The following is an 18,364-nucleotide window of genomic DNA, read 5'->3' on the forward strand; positions in this document are numbered from 1 at the left end:
AAATCAATACAATACTGTTAGGTTAGGAACTAGCTAATGCAAGAACAGAAAAAATCCGTGACCAAAGACATTCCGTCCATTTCGGTGATTAATTTCAGCTTGTGTGTACGTGTCCGTTTTTAGTTACTTAGCCATCTTGTCAACATAAAAAAATATAGAATCAAAAGCATAATATTCGGTAAAACCGCCGCCATCTATGACGTTGTGTATTGAAACAAAAGAAGGTTGCCCTGGCCTACATGATTCATGAAACTTGAAATTATTAAGTTTGAAATTCCAAGACCTCTTGATATCGCAAACAAACATATACTAGGATTGGGATGGTTGACCTGTATTTGGTATGTGCAGCTAGTTTTTTTGGACAGACCGCTTATTTTATGCAAAGTTTCTGCCTTGTGGACAAAGTATACTCGTATTCCAATTTCCAACTATGTAGGTACCTACTTTCGGTCGAAACTACGGGATGTTGGGATGCTTGGGATATGGAGGCCTAAAATTAAGGGATTTGCATTGGTAAATCCCTAAAATTAATTTGTACTAGTGCAGCACAGTACTGTTGCGATTAGAACGGATCTCTGTCATTTCATCAATGAGATTGACTGCTGGGGCATCGCCCGTTTCAGCTGCTGCAATGCTTCATGTAGTAACGATGCTTAAGTAATGCTGATAGACGCAAACAAAATGCTACCTTCCAGGGCCGCAAAGGTTAGGTTTTACTTTGGAACCTAATATACGGTGACCATCAACCTGAGTAAATAACCCCGAAAATTCCTGTCCTCAACCTCGATAAATTTACTACTTATTGTTATTATTTTCCGACAAAATTTTCAGCTGAAAAGAACTCAGCCTACATTAATTAGCACAGTTATATCTACCCAAAATCACGGTAACTAATAAAAACAAACCGGGAACAGCTAAACGAAACCGATTTATTCTCAAAGGAAAGTGAAAGAAAGCCGGTGGCCGATACATCATTTTCATCACGCGACGGATTGTACTAACAACAACACATATAACTGACCATTAGAAAGCCCTATCTCGTTGCAATAAGGTTGAAATCTGGTTAATATACTATGCCAATGATTGTAAGGAAGCGAGTGAGGTAGAATCTTAACTTTTTTCTTAGCGAGCGTAAGTGGTCGTTAGAAATTCCTACCGGCCAGTGTCAGTTACCGCAGAGGCGTTTTTATACAGTAATACGATTAGTGCTTATGTCTGTCATACTGACTCCACTGCAGGCCCTAGCAGTGGTGGATCCAAGATTTTGGTATGGGTGGGATTTGATTGCGGAGACGTGCTGAAAATCTACATACTACGTACCTACTATACTTACTCTACGTTTATTATTTTTACGCTTATTAAAATTTTGAATGAAGGCACAGAAAGGAAAAATGAATCATAGAGAAGTAAATCAAGTGCCTAGTAGTGTGCCGGAGGTTAAATTATATGGTTCTCCACTAAAAAGAGTGCAGCAATTTAAATACTTGGGGCATATACTTACTCCGAGTCTTAAAGACGATAGTGATCTAGAAAGGGAGCGTAGGGCGCTGTCAGTGAGAGCCAATATGTTTGCTCGCAGGTTTGCTCGTTGCTCCAACGAAGTTAAAAAAACGCTTTTTAAAGCTTATTGCACATCTTTTTACACGAGCAGCCTGTGGGTAAACTACACTCGAAAAACGTACTCAGCCCTACGCGTACAATATAATAATGCGTTCAGGGTGCTGATGCGACTGCCCCGCTTCTGCAGCGCATCAGGGATGTTTGCGGAGGCGAGAGTTGACTGCTTTTATGCAACAATTAGAAAGATAGTTGATAAAAATGGAACCGTGCTGAGCCCGCTGGCCATGATAGCGGATAGGATTGATTGTCCTTTTATATGGCATTGCTGCAGTTTGCACATCACTAACTATGCTCAAGTAGTCGAGTGATGTGCGCACTGTTGCAATGGAGTATGTATTTAGTTATTTAATGTACAAATACCTTAGATATAAGAATACTAACGTAGACAATAAGTTATACAGATATTTATTATGTTACTAACCATGTATTATGAATCTTTGTTATTTGAAATAAATGATTATTGATTGATTGAAATGGAATAAAGTGCCACCATATAATGTTTTTATATTATAGCTGATGGTCAAGCAGATCTTGTCAGTAGAAAAAGGCGGCAAATTTGAAAAATGTAGGCGCGAAGGGATTTCGTCCCATAGAAAATTTGAATTTCGCGCCTTTTTTTACTGACAAGATTTGGTTGACCAGCTATAGATATGCAATGCCAGATTAACCAGTAAGCAAATTGAGCAGTACCGTGAGGCACCACGTGCACCTCTAACATCTAATGGGACATCAAAATCTCCTCTATCGCTAGAATTCGTTGAAAGACCCAAGAGAGGTGCCCAACATTCTTTATATTGCATCAAAAGACTTAATTTGGTACTCCAGTAGGGCTAAAATGGCCGGCTCTTTATCATTTGTCTCCATGGCTGTCACGTTCTAACAAATATGTAAGTGCGAAAGTGACGCATGGCATGAAAGGTGATAAAAATGCGACCATGATAGCTGGTCTGATATGTGTAAAAACGCCTCTAATCCTAAGAAAAACTGCCTTTACCTGTTCGATGGGTGTTGTTAGCTTATAGATATTTAATTAAGATATATGCTAAAGATAACCAAAGTGTAATAAGAAGTATAAAGGGTCATCCCAGGATCCCTAAGTTAACAGCATTACTCTTACAGGTGGAAGCTAAGTTTTGTAATATATATAAAAATGAAATTTGGCCATGTTATGAAGATAGCTTTAATAGTAAACTTTTAAACATTACAGTATGCACAAAATCTATCAATAATAATACTGACTTTCTACATTTCTTGTCACAAATTCCAAATTACTATAAGTTATACACAGATGGTAGTAAAGCAGAGTCTCATGTTCGAAGTGCCGTGTATGATCCTCAAACTAAATTTGTACAGAGCTTTAGGTTGCACGATTTATGTTCCATATTTACGGCTGAAGCGTATGCTGTATTTGAAGCCCTGAAAGTTATAATAAGAGTGTCAGAATATAAGCATTTCTTTATTTTCACTGATTCACTTAGCTTAATCTATGGATTACAGAATAATCAATTGCATTATAAAGATAATTTTATCTTGTATAAAATTAAAAAGATGTTATTACAATTGAAAAACATTAATGTAAATATAAATTTTATGTGGATTCCATCCCATACTGGAATAACAGGGAATGAAGCTGCAGATAAAGCTGCTTATTTAGGTATTAACGAATTAGATGTAAGATGTAGTACTAGAATTCCACTAACTGATTGTCAAGCTTCTGTTAAGACTGATGTTGTGAAGATGTGGATAGATATATGGACCAAAGATACACAGACAGAGACACAAACAGAGACAGAGAGACAAAAGGAAGATGGTACGCTAGTATTCAAACCGACTTACCTGGAAAGCCTTGGTATGAGAAGATAAAGATAGGAAGTCGTAGCTTTATTACCACAATCAATAGATTGAGATTTGGTCACAACTGTGCACCAGCGCACTTAGCCAGATTTTCGATTATAGCCGATGGTACATGTCCTCACTGCCAGAATGGTAGCATTGCAGATGTTGAACACCTTATATTTAAATGCCAAGTGTTTGCGTTTGAAAGACTCATCCTTGCAAGTGAATTAAGTGAAGTGTTTGATAATAATGTCCCCCGCCGCCTCAACGACATTCTTAAAAACGTTGACAGTTACGTTCCGTTATACAAGTATATCAAAAATACAGCGTTGAAGATTTAAAGTGAAGTGTTTTAACAAAATTAATAGTGCATTCTCTGCCATTTAACTCTTTAAATGAAGTGTTTTAAAAATAGCAAAACAAAGACTTGGCTTAAAGGACTCGCATCCAGGCCATAACTATTAAAAAAAAAAAAACTAAGAAAAACTGCAAGCAAATCAGCGTTAAACCATCTAGCTTCAATTACATGAGAGCCGGCGTGTGCCGTCTATTGTGCAATGATTGTTCTACGGTAATGGGCAGATTGAGCTGAAGATTGTTCACTTTTTACGTCTATATCGATATGCTTCGTAAACGCACACTATTATGGAATTAGCGATACGTTTAGGATGATATTATGTTTTTGTTGCGTAATTGGAGACACGAAAATATTGAGTTTATCGTCTTTTTAATGACTGAGTGCAACGAGGTCAGATTCAAGTTCAACTTGCATTTGTACACTTTCATGAAGTTTGTTAAATTATATCTTGACCTTTATGACTATTATGAAACTGGGCAAGAGCTACTACAGTCCTAAATACGTATATGTGTAGTTTAGATAAATAGCTATATCTACATTTTTAATTTAAATCGAGGTTATCGCTCGAATCAAGAGGTTAACGGTGAACTTAAGAAATTTAAATATAAATTCCTCCGAAAAGTGTTTGATGGTGTATGCTGGTTCATTCATTCATTAAGAGTCTACTACCTAATGTCAAATTTCTATGAAAATATGTTCAAGTCAGCGCACAGTTAGCTTAGACCAAGACGGACTCTAATATCAGGCAAGATAAAACGCGAAATTTACACGTTATTGGCTGTTTATCACTAGAGGAGGCCTTCACCTACGAGTAGCGAGGGGTTCTTACATTATTAGATATTATAAATTAAGTATAAAGCGATGTTAGAACGTAGAACTGTTTTGTAGAAATAGGTTTATTTAAAAGTGTGTAATTTTATTTTTTTGTAAGAAACATAAGGCTTTTTTATTCAATTTATTTATTATTTATTTATTGGCTGTTTCATCACTTCCATCACGTTATCCAGGTTCCACTCGCATCTTAGTACCGTCGCCTCATCGGGAAGGGATGCTTTATCAATATTTTGGTGCCACAAGCGACAACAGCACTAGACTATTGTTGTAAAGGATTTAGCTAGCCCGTATTTAGTAAACTGTGGCCCGAACGTCCTGTCCTACTATTTTTTCCGTCGGTGGCCATGTTTGTAAACGGTCGTTCGTGAATGAATTTCGAATTTCGAACGGTTTCCGCAAAACGGCGGGAGCGTGTGTAGGTACGCGAGGGTCATCGATTTTTTATTGGATAAGTAATTGTATACCTATTATAGTTGGTCAATCCATATTGTCAGTAAATAAGAACAATAGTTATTTGTTTTACTAGGGGGCAAAGTTGTTGTTTAACCGCTCGTGCTAATATTGATACCTGAGCAAGCGAAAGATTCCAAAATTGAACCACGAGCGTAGCGAGTGGTTCGAAAAATGGATTCTTGAGCGTTGCAAGGGTTTCAAAGCACGAGGGTTATACAAAATTTGCCCCCGAGTGAAACACAAAATTTTTCACCATACCAACCCGAAGCATATATTATTATTAAATGTAAAATATAAAACAAAATCAAACCAAATCAAATCCAAATGAATGTTATTAAATATTTATCATCCAAAATCATCATTTAAAAGTCAATTCTGCCAGCAAACATAAGAAAACAACTCAAAATTTGCATTTGATTACTTTGCCTCACATGTGATGTGAATAAAATGCAACTTTATTGCTAAGTATCAGTTTTTGAAGTGCAAAGTAAGCCTTTCCGAGCTGGTGTGGTGAAAAAATAGTTATTTAGGTATCTATAGAAAATAAGACTGTTGTATCGCTACATAGCGAAATGAATTACTTACCTACCGTATTAGGCAATAGGCAAGTACGTTATTTTCCCCATCTATAATTATTACAATACGTACGTCAATGAAATTGAAAATTACTAATTTAGTGCATTATACATGGCCAGTTTTCCTGATGTTCTGCGGTTATTACGCAAATCTGAAATCTGTTGATAAAATGTACCTAAGTATACATTACTTATACGACCAATATATACTTTAACAAATAAAATATCAATAGGTACAGTATTTTCCTGATTGCAGACTAACAGAGACAAATAACGGCTCGGCCACGACGTTACGCGACCGGCGACGGCGGCCCCAGTTACCACTTTTAGGGCCCGATTCGGATTTTGTAATAGACATCTATTAGATATCTTTTAGACATCGCCAAGATACGATAACGATAAGTTTAAGATCTAACCTGTCAAATTTGACATTTCCGTGATTCTGGAGATACTCTTGAACGATTTCCACAAGATATTACTTAGAGATCTAATTCACATCTAATAGATATCTAACACGATCTATCGTAAAAGTGACATTGGTTGCCCGAATTGCGCTGCAAAAGAGAACTAGTTGAAATCTAAACCATAACGTATCTAGAATGGATCTAGTACGTGTCGTCTCTTGTGAATATCTTGAAGTTCGAATACGGCAGTTAAAGCCTAATATCTGGGTGACCGAGCTTCGCTCGGAAAACATATAAAATCTCAAAAATTAGCTCAAAGCTAGATCGATTTTTCGCCCCCGAAAACCCCCATATACCAAATTTAATCGAAATCGTTAGAGCCGTTTCCGAGATCGCCGAAATATATATATATATATATATAAATAAATAAATAAATAAATATGCAAGAATTGCTCGTTTAAAGGTATTAGATAGATTAATTTGTTCTTTGTTCCTCAGTAATCTAACCTAACCTATTCCGTGAAATATAATTAAACATAATGCCCGATAAAGATAAATCCCAATTTCAGTCATGAGCCAACCTTGATCAGTACCTATCAATAATAAGATTAATAAGTAAATAAGTACATAAGATACGCCACAGTAGATAAAGTGAGAGAAGCTATACATTTGAAGGACTTTATTACAGCGATTCAAGGTTCAATTTCCTTTGGCATCAGAGATATTTACTAGGTGCGTGCACTCTGGCGGTACAAAGAGGATTGATAAGATTTTAGTCTTGTTTGTCCAATAACAAACATCTTGGATTTTAATATATATTTATAATTAATACACATACACACGACGATATTTTCCTTGCATTCGTCCTGACAAATAATCTTAATTTCATAATTTTTGCATATGACGTTGAATTGAATCCCATCAAAAACATAAATGTTAAATGAGAGCCAAGTTCAATATTGAGAATATGCTTGCGTCGTTGTTGATTTCGCCGGAAAAAGAATTGAGATCTAGGTTCTAGTTCGCTTGGGATGTAATTAAAGTTCTGAATTTTACTTGGCTAGTTTTAGTAGGTAGTAGAAGAACATCGTTGCGAGACTTGCATCTTTTTACATGTAGGTAATGTTTTTGATGGGATTACATTGTATGTCATAGGAGGAAAGAGGACAATCATAATATTTGATGGTAGTCAAGATAACTAAATACTTAAATTTCGCATATAATACAATTCAGGAACAGTGAGCTAAGATTTTATTTTATTAAATTTTATGCTATTTTAAACAAACATAGTATTCCGTTTGCCCTTTGTCTCGTCTTGGCGGGGGCACGGCCGTGCCCGCAGATATGCACACATTTGTTGATTACAGTTCCGATTAAATAAGAAATTCATTAGAAACTCCTTCCTAAGGTTTCCGTCCGTTAAAGTTATGTAAATATGGCAATCCAGAGACTTATGACTACTTGCATATTTATGTTTTAAATCTCCAATATCTAAATTGACGTTATCCTTTCTGGTTTTCCACAAGAAAACATTTCTATCCCAGACAACGGTTTATCTTATCTATGCGATATCGAATATCAATTAATGTCATGGCGAGAGATTATTCTTTATTAAAAACATCTGAGTAATTGTGAGCAGGCATTATTCCTTCACCATTTTACATTTAGATAATATATGTATACCTATTACTAAGCCTATTACCTAATATACCTAACTAGCGACCCGCCCTGGCTTCGCACGGGTTAACAAATTATACATAAACCTTCCTCTTGAATCACTATTTAAAAAACGCATCAAAATCCGTTGCGTAGTTTTAAAGTTCTAAGCATACATAGGGACAGATAGCGGGAAGCGAATTTGTTTTATACTATGTAGTGATAGTGATACACAGAGTGACCTAATACCAACATACAACTTACGTATTATAGCAAAGGATTTATTCTCATGACAGCGCTTGCCCGGATCTAAGACTTCTTTCAGTCATATACGTAAATTAAGCGACGAACAACGGATCAACAAAACTAGAGGACCATATAAAAATACACACGGAAGTGTGACAGCAAAGTTCGTAATTCGCAAATCAAATGAGGATACATCAACCGATGGTCACACAAACCATTTTGGGCGACTTTAGAGACCTAAATCACAAAAATACATTAGTTCTCTCTACACGCAATTTTGCCGATGAGACCATCCTATAGGTAGTCTAAAATCCCGAATGTTAAATAACACAAATCTTAATAATTATCTTGTCTTCGTCTCTTAGATTTAAAAATATTATGTTTTACTAATGTAGTTATGTCCAGAGCAACTTGCGAACCTACTCGCACCAGTATTTTAGCGCTGAAGGAGGGTAAAAAGGAAAAAACTTTTCGATACCTACCCGCAACGCTACCTTATATAAGGTCTGCCAGCAGCTAGCGACCTCATTATTGTTCGTGCGCGCGCGGCATTCGCACCTAGTATTAAAATAAGTTCTACGAGTTGTTAAAGTGTTAGGTACGATGCCTAAGCGTAAAAGGGACGAGGCGGAAGAGGACAAATGGCGCAGAAGAATAAAAAAATACCAGGCAAAGTTAAAAGAAAAACAGAACGTTCACCGTGTTGTTTACTCGGACGATGAACATGATATAATTGAAGGTAAGTTCAAGTGATTCGTTCGTTGTGATAAAATATGCCATTATTTAATGTTTTTTCGCTTCGAGCCAATACGCGATATTGGCCAACAGCCCTTTTCTGCTCAGAGTTAATACGAGATATTAACCCGTAGCAATTTTTTCCTTCACTGCATTTGTAGTGGAAAGTACAAATTTTATTTGTAAAACAAAAGTACCTCCATGTTTTGTTGCGTAGGTACTTAAACGTATATTACGTGATTAACCACGGGTTTTTAATATTATTATGGCATTTTACAGATCATGAAGAATACGAACGAGACACGTGTTATGAGCCTGCAGGTTCCGCTGCGCAATATGACGAGTACATTTACGATGATGCAATTGAAGGTAGATATACCTTTTTTCTATAGCCATATTTTTTGTCTATTACGGCTCTGTTAATCACTCGTGTGTGAATTACATGCGTTTATTCTGCTAAATGCTTATTTATAAATTTCCAGATAAATTGGAAACGGAATCTGCTATATTAGCTGCCCCTGCTAGTCACGTGGTCCAATGTACCGCAGAAGTTCATGCCGAAGCAGAAAATTCGGCGCCTAGCAATACAGACGTGCAAAAGGATTTAGTTCCTGCCGAAACAAATACCAATGACGAGATCACCGTTGTCACCGAGGATTTTGATCCCGATTTATTACGAGCCTTAGGCGAGTTTGAGCCAGACACTGTTGAGTGGGGCGACAACATTCACGAAGATATTGCTAAACATTTTCAGCACATCCTTTTGAATGGGCTAAAAAAAGAAGCAAAGGAAGAATTACATAAAAAATACTTATTTCCAAAAAACGTACCTTTTTCAAAAGCCCCAACTCTGAATCCGGAAATAGCCGCCATGCTGACCGAGGCATCTAGAAATAGAGATAATAGGATTCTTGCCAAACAACAGCAGATTGGAAAAGCCCTTTTAGGTCTAGGCAAGGCTATGAACTCCCTTTTGAAAAAGGAGCCTAATATAGCTGAAGCTATACGTACGCTAAGCGACGTCGGAAAATTAGTTGCCGACGCTCACTTCGCCGAAACTGAAACTCGTCGGTCTGTCGTAATTCCACTGGTTGACAAATCGCTCATTGACCCTTTCAAAGATAGGAAAAGGGATAGCTTTTTATTTGGCGAAAAGCTTGGCGATTTAGTTAAAAGCTCCCGCGGCATCAAGAAAACTGGGCAGTTGATTCAAGCAGCACCCACAGCATCTGCTTCAAGTTCCGGTTTAAACTGGAGGCCCCCACCGTCACGCCCACGCCTACAGCGAGGCGGCCAGCTGCCGTATCCCGGCCGCGGCGGTGGGCTCCGAGGATACTCGTACTACCAGCCCAGGCGCCGAGCGCCCCCAGCCCACAACACGGCATTCCGGCGACAGACGCAGCATCCGCCGCCGGCGCCTCCGCCACCGAGGCGACAAGCGGCGCAGGCAGCGCGCCCGTCAGCCAACCAGCCACAAACATAGACTCACAGGTACATGCTGGTCGTTTAAAATATTTTTTAAATGCGTGGGAGTCCATAACTAATGATAAATTTATTCTAAATACGATACAAGGTTACAAAATTCCCTTTATAACAATACCTAAACAAGATCCTAAAAGTTACCCTAAGAAGTCTTTTTCCATCTCTGACAGATCGCTGATTGAAAAAGAACTATTACATTTAACTAATATTAATGCAATAAAAGAGTGTCAACCCGAACCGGGCCAGTTTCTGTCTGATATCTTCCTTGTTCCAAAAAGTGACGGAAGTATGAGGTTTATTTTAAACCTTAAAAAATTAAATAAATATGTTCACACTGAACATTTTAAAATGGAAGATATCAGAACAGCGACAAAGCTTATTACAGAAGAATGCTATATGATAAATATCGATTTGAAAGAAGCATATTTGTTATTGCCTATTCACCAGTCTCATAGAAAATTTTTACGTTTCTCTTTTATGGATAAGATATATGAATTTATGGCTCTCCCATTCGGGCTCTCTTCAGCTCCGTATATTTTTACAAAAATATTACAACCGGTCGCGGCATATTTAAGAACATTAGGTTTTCAGTCTGTAAGATATCTCGATGATATACTTTGTATAGGACATACTAAAGAAGATTGTTTAAAAAATGCTAACCAAACTATTGAATGCCTAGAAAAGTTAGGATTCATTATTAACTATACTAAAAGCAATTTGATTCCGGAAAAAGAAAGTACATATTTAGGTTTTGTTCTAGATTCTAAAATGATGTGTTTAAAATTACCACAAAAAAAACGGAACAATATTTTAGAACGCACAAATAAATTGTTAAATACTAAAAACATTCGTATTCGTGACTTCGCAAGCCTTCTAGGCACACTTACAGCTGCATGCCCGGCAATCACATATGGTTGGCTTTACACTAAGTCAATGGAGAGAGCAAAATATTTGGCTTTACTTAAATCTAATGATGATTACGATAAGTTTATGGCAGTTCCAGATAGTGTGCGTGATGATTTACGGTGGTGGAAAAATAACATTTTGACAGCCTTTAACCCTGTTCAAAAGTATAACTATATACAAGAAATATTTACCGATGCATCCACTACCGGGTGGGGTGCTGCCTCGGATGGTGAGAAAACCGGAGGTCAATGGACTGATATAGAACGTAAAAATCACATTAACTATCTGGAACTGTTAGCAGTCTATTTCGGTTTAAAATCATTTGCTGAGGATAAAGCTAATTGTAATATACTCCTTCGCGTTGATAATACCACCGCCATATCGTATATTAATAGAATGGGTGGCGTGCAATATCCACACCTTAATTATGTGGCTAATATGATATGGAAGTGGTGCGAGGAAAGAAGGATCTTTATTTTTGCATCTTATATTAAATCTTCATTAAATATTGAAGCAGATAGTGAGTCTAGGAAAATTAACATTGACGGCGAATGGCAATTGCAGGACAAAGCTTTCATTAAGGTTATCCAGAAGTTTGGTCGACCAGAAATTGATTTATTTGCGTCCCGCATAAATGCTAAATGCCCTAAATATATATCTTGGAAAAGAGATCCGTACGCGTATAATATTGACGCATTTACTATTAATTGGAAACCTTTTTTCTTCTATGCATTTCCACCGTTTGCACTTATCTTAAAAACTTTAAATAAAATCGTTACGGATAACGCGACTGGTATAGTTATCGTTCCTTACTGGCCGTCGCAACCCTGGTATCCCCTTTTTAAGATATTAAGTATGGGTGAAGTAGAATTCTTTTCTCCGAATAAATATCTCCTTTCATCTGCTTTCAGATTAACCCACCCGCTGCACCAACACCTTACCCTGGCAGCGAGCGTGTTATCAGGGAAAGCTTTATCAAAAAAGGGGTACCAGAGTCTGCCTTAAATGTCTTACTTTCCTCAGTAACACAAGGTACCAAGTCACAGTACTCTTCTAGTCTCAAGCTCTGGTGGCAATATTGTGAAGAAAATAAGGTTGATTTTTTTGATGTTAGAACTCCATCATTGCTAGATTTCCTGTCTAAATGTTTTGAAAGCGGATCAAGCTATGGTACGCTAAATAATCATAGATCCGCCGTGTCTTTGATCTCATCTAATAATATAAGTCAAAACGAGAATGTTAGAAGGTTCTTTCGAGGTGTTTTTAAATTAAGGCCATCTTTCCCTCGTTACAGTGTAACATGGAATCCTAGTACGGTATTAGATTATTTAGATTCTTTATCAAATGATACAATTGATTTAGAGAAGTTAAGTAAAAAACTGGTTATGCTTCTTGCTTTGGCTACTGCTCAAAGGACCCAAACTTTATCTTTGATTAGAATCTCAAATATTAAATTTTACAGCGATAAGGTTGTAATTATCATAACTGATTTAATTAAAACATCGGGAATTGGGCGAGCACAACCAGTAATAGAGTTACCATTTTTTAATCAAAGGCCAGGCATATGCCCGGCGGCTACGTTACAAAAATATATTGCAGTTACTGCAGCCTATAGGTCGAATGAAGACAAACTCATACTCACCCATAAGAAGCCTTACAGACCTGTTTCATCACAAACAATCGGTCGCTGGATTAAACAGGTCCTCCAGGAGAGTGGCATTGATACTAGCATTTTTGGCGCTCATTCGACGCGCCATGCCACAACCTCCGCAGCCTCACGGGCTGGCATTAGCATTGAGGTGATCAGAAAAGCAGCTGGCTGGTCTAACCAGTCAGCTGTTTTTGCAAATTTTTATAATAGACCGGTTATTAATAATCCTTAATTAAGTAAAAGCTATTTGTCGATTATTTGTTAATTTAGAATAAATATCATGTGACTATACATGTTTTTTATTATAATTTATATACCTGTCGCTATACCTTTGATTTTGCAGCATTGATTTTTACTCTCTGAACATCTACATTAGTAAAACATAATATTTTTAAATCTAAGAGACGAAGACAAGATAATTGAATGATCAAACGAACTTACCATAAGTGAAGTTCGATCATAATTATCTTGTCTTCGTCGAAGAGATTTAAAACCCTCCCTCCCTTTCTGGGCCCCTCAAAATCAATGCTTACGGTATACTCTGAAAATAATGAGGTCGCTAGCTGCTGGCAGACCTTATATAAGGTAGCGTTGCGGGTAGGTATCGAAAAGTTTTTTCCTTTTTACCCTCCTTCAGCGCTAAAATACTGGTGCGAGTAGGTTCGCAAGTTGCTCTGGACATAACTACATTAGTAAAACATAATATTTTTAAATCTCTTCGACGAAGACAAGATAATTATGATCGAACTTCACTTATGGTAAGTTCGTTTGATCATTCAAAAATCCTCCACCCCATGACGACTCACAAACTTTATTTTTCAGACTGCTAAAAGTTTTAAAACTGACTTGTTCATTCAAACACTGGAGGTCTACCGTCTATACCTACTCCGATTGTACTTACGTTACGACTTACGACCCCTATATTTAAGGTGAATGTGTATACTAACGCCATCTGTTGAGTTGTAGTTTTCATCGTAACTTTTGCAACAGTTTTGCTAACCTTGATCTTAAAACAGTTGAAAAGTTACATAACTTCTAACAACAAATGTTGTAGGTACCTAATTATCGTAGGTATTGGCTATTAATGATTGCAAACCCATAAATACGGACAAAAAAAGCAAACAGTCGCATTTAGGATTTGCTTCTTTATCGAAAAAAAATCTTAATCAAAACTAGACCTTCAAAAACAACATAATTTAAATCTTCATTCCCTTATCTCTATCTAAATCCATAGCCGAAACCAAATACGCCTTATCGGGTCAATGGAGGAGGAAACTACCAATGCCGGTGTATTTTCGTCGATCGTTGAAAAAAATTTCTCAAAAACCAATTTAAAAATGGGCTTTATATCCATAGTAAATATGCGCATTCATCAGACTTACACTGGATTGTAAAGGCAAGCGCCCGTTAAGTGATGGTTATAGCAAAGCTGACCACGTGTTGACAGATGCGCCTGGGCAAGATGCGTTTAGAACTAAATGACGTAAGCGCCTTCATACGTGGTAGAAATTGTGACGTTCTGTTTGTAAGAGGGAAGTTTGACCGATATCAGAGGTCACTGGAGATGTAGGAACGATAATGTATTGATTTTTGAAATGTTTAGGATTTTTAGTAGATCCGTTGTATGTGATATTACCTCTATAGGTACATCTAATACAAAACATATCTGATTTGATCTAAGTCGTCGGTAGGTAGTTTCGTAATTAAGCGCGCCAATTAATGCTCCAATGAGTAACTTGATTTGTAGAATGTTATGGTCAGAATTTAAACTAACTTTAGTTAGACGAAGAACAAGTAAACAATAGGTACCTACGTAACTACTACTTACGTAGTCAACTTTAACCTGATGGGTAAAATTACAGACATAGAAAGAGGAGGCAGAGGTGGCTTAGCTGCTGATGTGTTCAAAATTATCTGGACACGCACTTATTATTTTGTAAAAAAATAAAGTGTTGACACTTACGTATATATTAGGTATTTTCTTCGAACTTGGCCGTACGTAAGCCGGACACTACGCTGCTCCTTGAAAACCATAATGTAGCTCTGTACAATATAATTTGTGCTTCGGAATATAAGGTTGTCTGGAAGAGATCGCTCCTTAGCGATAAGGCCGCCTGTTATTTACCTCGGTCTTCATGTATTACTTGTGTTTCCATGTACATTTATTCCGAGGTTGTGCAATAAAGAGGATTTGTATTGTATTGTATTAACAATAAAAAAAAGGAAGTGTTAAATTAAATTACTTGAATGATACCTAATTAATACCTACGTATTTGATTTTGTATTTTAATCATTCTTGAGCGGTGTATCTAGAACACTTTCACTGCTATTCCCCAAATTCTTATTGGCAGCTAACTGCAATCTTATTAGAAGTCGTTTTGATTGACGATGCGTTTAAAAAGTACAACATTTCGTGTTTTACAATATTATTTATAGTTTTATAATTTTGAATATTTTGATACGGACATACGTATATCTTACCCTTGAGAACCGTTCCAGGTATCTGTCACGCGGACGAACACTAGCTCATAGGTGGTCGGAAACTAAAATAACAGAACTTTTTCAAATATTTTTTTAATAAAATAAACCGTAAATGTTATTTAAGGTTTAGTAATTTTAACCTGAAATAGACAATATGAGCAATACAAAAAAAATACACATTTAAGTAAGAGTACTTAAATAAATTTTTTTTCGCATTTCAAAGTTGGCATCTCCTATAATTGGACGGTATCTGACACAATTACCCTATAATTACGTAATTAACTACATTGATCATATTCATTAAGTTAATGACCTGTTAGAATTACATGTAAGGTAGGTATGATCCTATCCTATTCATATTTGCTTCCTATGTACTAAGACAAACATTTACTTTAAGCTGATGAAATCGTCTGAAATAATTAATGTTCACAACGTACTGTACAATACATAAACTGCCTATCTCTATAATAATATCTTTAGTTAGATAAAAACAATACCTAACTCCGATAAATAATACAGGGCCCGTTCGGCATCTCCATCCTATGATAGCGCGCTCTCAAACAAAATGATCCACGACGCGCCCGTAGACAATCTCTGTAGCCGAGCGACGCAACGAACGCCGCTATCTGTCTTGCTCACTCGCGGCCCGCGCGAGATGCGCCCTCTCGTTTTCTCCCTGCGCCCGGCGGCCGCTCTCGACCAATCGGCGGCCATCTTTTGCTCCCCCGAGAGCAGAGCGACAGTGCGTACTCTCATCGAGTCATCACAAGGAGACGACATCTCACTGAGTGAGGTTGTCGCTCGCGCAAGATGCGCTGCGGACGCAAAACGTAACAATATTCAATTCCAATAAGTGCCTTTTAAGTTTTAATTTTCGTAGTGTTTTCATTATAAGACTGTAAATCTGTGCTCAAATAATTAAGTTTAAGGTGTTTTTGTGGACTGAGACGCTGGTGAAATTGGACTTTTTATTGAATTTCGGCGTGTACTGATACCGCGAAATTATCCACGATTGGGTGAGTGCTATTTCGATTAGATTACAATGCAAATTATCGTTGGACCGTCGCCCTGTCCTTTGTTGAACCAGTAGGCCGCGCGTGGTTGCCCCGGCTGTCAAATAATCGAGTCTTGACCTCAGGTCACGGGAATGCGCGAAAAAAAGTTAGAATCCGTTTGAAAATCGAACACGATTCGGAAATCTTGCAGGATATTTTTTGAAATGGATTTAACGTCTTTTGGTAGTGAAAGTAAGTATTGCGAGCTTATTTTCGACTTTATTTTAGTTATGTTGTTATTGTTGATTTTTATTAGGTAATAATTTCAAAAACATTAATTAACACAATATTTATTCACTATAAACTATTATGTAAAAAGTCAACTCATCGTTACCTACCTAGTAGGTACCTACTACCTACTGAAACTGCTGAAATAGGTATTTAAAATATTTAAATCTGTATCATTGAAATAATAAATAACTGCCAACGATGATGTCAGATTTGTCTTTTAAGAATAACACCTATCGATTATTAATTAACTGATAAGCAAAATAATTAATTAATTAAGTACCTAATGTCTAAACTTCATTTGTTTATGCGCAATCTCCCAATTACTTAATAACCAACGCATGCAAGCCACTTAGTAATAAGAGATAAGGCATTTTCTTAAGAAACTTATTATTGCACTAAGAATGTTAAATGAGATAATATGTAACACTTACTGATGTACCTATTTAACCAAAGTACTGTCTTGAAAAAGTCGACTTAACTTTTTTAATTTAAGTATGCAACCTTTTTAATAAGCCACCCAAAAAAAACCTAAACGACTAAAAATGACTAAAATTAAAATTGTTGAAAATCTAAATTTTATGAACCCGTTTCCAAAACCGGCGGTAAAATAAATGCAAGGTTTATACCGACCTATACACCATAATAAGAAAAACATTAGAATCTAATAAGAAAATAAAACCTAACAGGATCTTGTGCATTAAACAGCTAAGATTTAATGCACAAGATCCTGAAACAATAAAAATCGAGTAGGTACGTCAGTCCTAATTTATTGTCAATTTTTAAATACCTCAAAATGAGTAAAAAAAAATGATGCTACTAATTTAACCGAACAGATATCCGATGGCCGTTTAATTTACCAGGAAAATAAAGCAACGCCCGTTAACAAAAAACTAATGAGATTATTAAATAAAAGAAAAGCGCAAGCGGAATCAGTTTTTTAGGGTTCCGTAGCCAAATGGCAAAAAACGGAACCCTTATAGATTCGTCATGTCTGTCTGTCTGTCTGTCCGTCTGTCCGTCTGTCTGTCCGTCCGTATGTCACAGCCACTTTTCTCCGAAACTATAAGAACTATACTCTTGAAACTTGGTGAATAGATGTATTCTGTGAACCGCATTAAGATTTTCACACAAAAATAGAAAAAAAACAATAAATTTTTGGGGTTCCCCATACTTCGAACTGAAACTCAAAAATTTTTTTTTCATCAAACCCATACGTGTGGGGTATCTATGGATAGGTCTTCAAAAATGATATTGAGGTTTCTAATGTCATTTTTTTCTAAACTGAATAGTTTGCACGAGAGACACTTCCAAAGTGGTAAAATGTGTGTGTCCCCCCCTGTAACTTCTAAAATAAGAGAATGATAAAACTAAAAAAAATATATGATGTACATTACCATGTAAACTTCCACCGAAAATTGGTTTGAACGAGATCTAGTAAGTAGTTTTTTGTTATACGTCATAAATCGCCTAAATACAGAACCCTTCATGGGCGAGTCCGACTCGCACTTGGCCGCTTTTTTTTCTTCTTTGATTATTGCGACGGCGAAAAGGAAAAGTATCGGATTATTTACCTCCCTGTGACACCTCATTTTATGCACAATTCATACAAACAAGGATATAACCACATACTAAACTACATAGAATTTAACTAATAACCCCTAATTTAGTAAAAAGTTAATCAAACTACACACTTTACGAACACTTTTCTTGGCAATGTATCTTTCAAGATAAATATTTTACACCCTCTTTTGTATTTATTTTTTTGCTCTATCAAGCGCAAGCTTGAACTCATGTTTTCTTTATTTGCCAATAAAAGGGTTAATTTACCTATACTTACCCAT

At 36.6% G+C, this 18,364-nt stretch overlaps 3 protein-coding genes and 1 long non-coding RNA gene across 4 annotated transcripts in view; 3 read left to right on the forward strand and 1 right to left on the reverse strand.

Annotated features, from left to right (window-relative positions):
• Positions 1-18,364, forward strand: part of LOC134658185 (disintegrin and metalloproteinase domain-containing protein 10-like) — a 392,100-nt gene that overhangs the window by 260,651 nt on the left and 113,085 nt on the right. The gene's annotated exons all lie outside the window — the stretch shown is intronic.
• Positions 2,783-3,930, reverse strand: LOC134657895 (uncharacterized). The gene is made up of 2 exons (XR_010097655.1): positions 3,457-3,930; positions 2,783-3,036 (listed from the first exon to the last, which is right to left on the reverse strand). It is a non-coding gene; the product is annotated as an uncharacterized LOC134657895 (long non-coding RNA).
• LOC134658187 (uncharacterized) lies at positions 8,586-10,200 on the forward strand. Its single transcript, XM_063513796.1, has 3 exons — positions 8,586-8,721; positions 8,997-9,086; positions 9,200-10,200. The coding sequence occupies exons 1-3, from the start codon at positions 8,586-8,588 to the stop codon at positions 10,198-10,200; spliced, it is 1,227 nt and encodes a 408-aa protein (XP_063369866.1).
• LOC134657853 (ras-responsive element-binding protein 1-like) overlaps positions 15,988-18,364 on the forward strand; it is a 53,305-nt gene continuing 50,928 nt past the window's right edge. Inside the window, exon 1 of the mRNA XM_063513431.1 lies at positions 15,988-16,253. The gene's annotated coding sequence lies outside the window, so the exon portion shown is untranslated. The remainder of the gene's footprint in view (positions 16,254-18,364) is intronic.

This window comes from Cydia amplana, chromosome 21, assembly GCF_948474715.1.
Source record: "Cydia amplana chromosome 21, ilCydAmpl1.1, whole genome shotgun sequence".
NCBI classification, from domain to species: domain Eukaryota; kingdom Metazoa; phylum Arthropoda; class Insecta; order Lepidoptera; family Tortricidae; genus Cydia; species Cydia amplana.

Excerpts from the sequence above, each read along its gene's own strand:
- LOC134658187 (XM_063513796.1), top strand. The coding sequence starts at position 8,586 with ATGCCTAAGCGTAAAAGGGACGAGGCGGAAGAGGACAAATGGCGCAGA. Across the intron at positions 8,722-8,996 it reads TGAACATGATATAATTGAAG|ATCATGAAGAATACGAACGA; the intron begins GTAAGTTCAAGT and ends GGCATTTTACAG. Across the intron at positions 9,087-9,199 it reads TTACGATGATGCAATTGAAG|ATAAATTGGAAACGGAATCT; the intron begins GTAGATATACCT and ends ATAAATTTCCAG.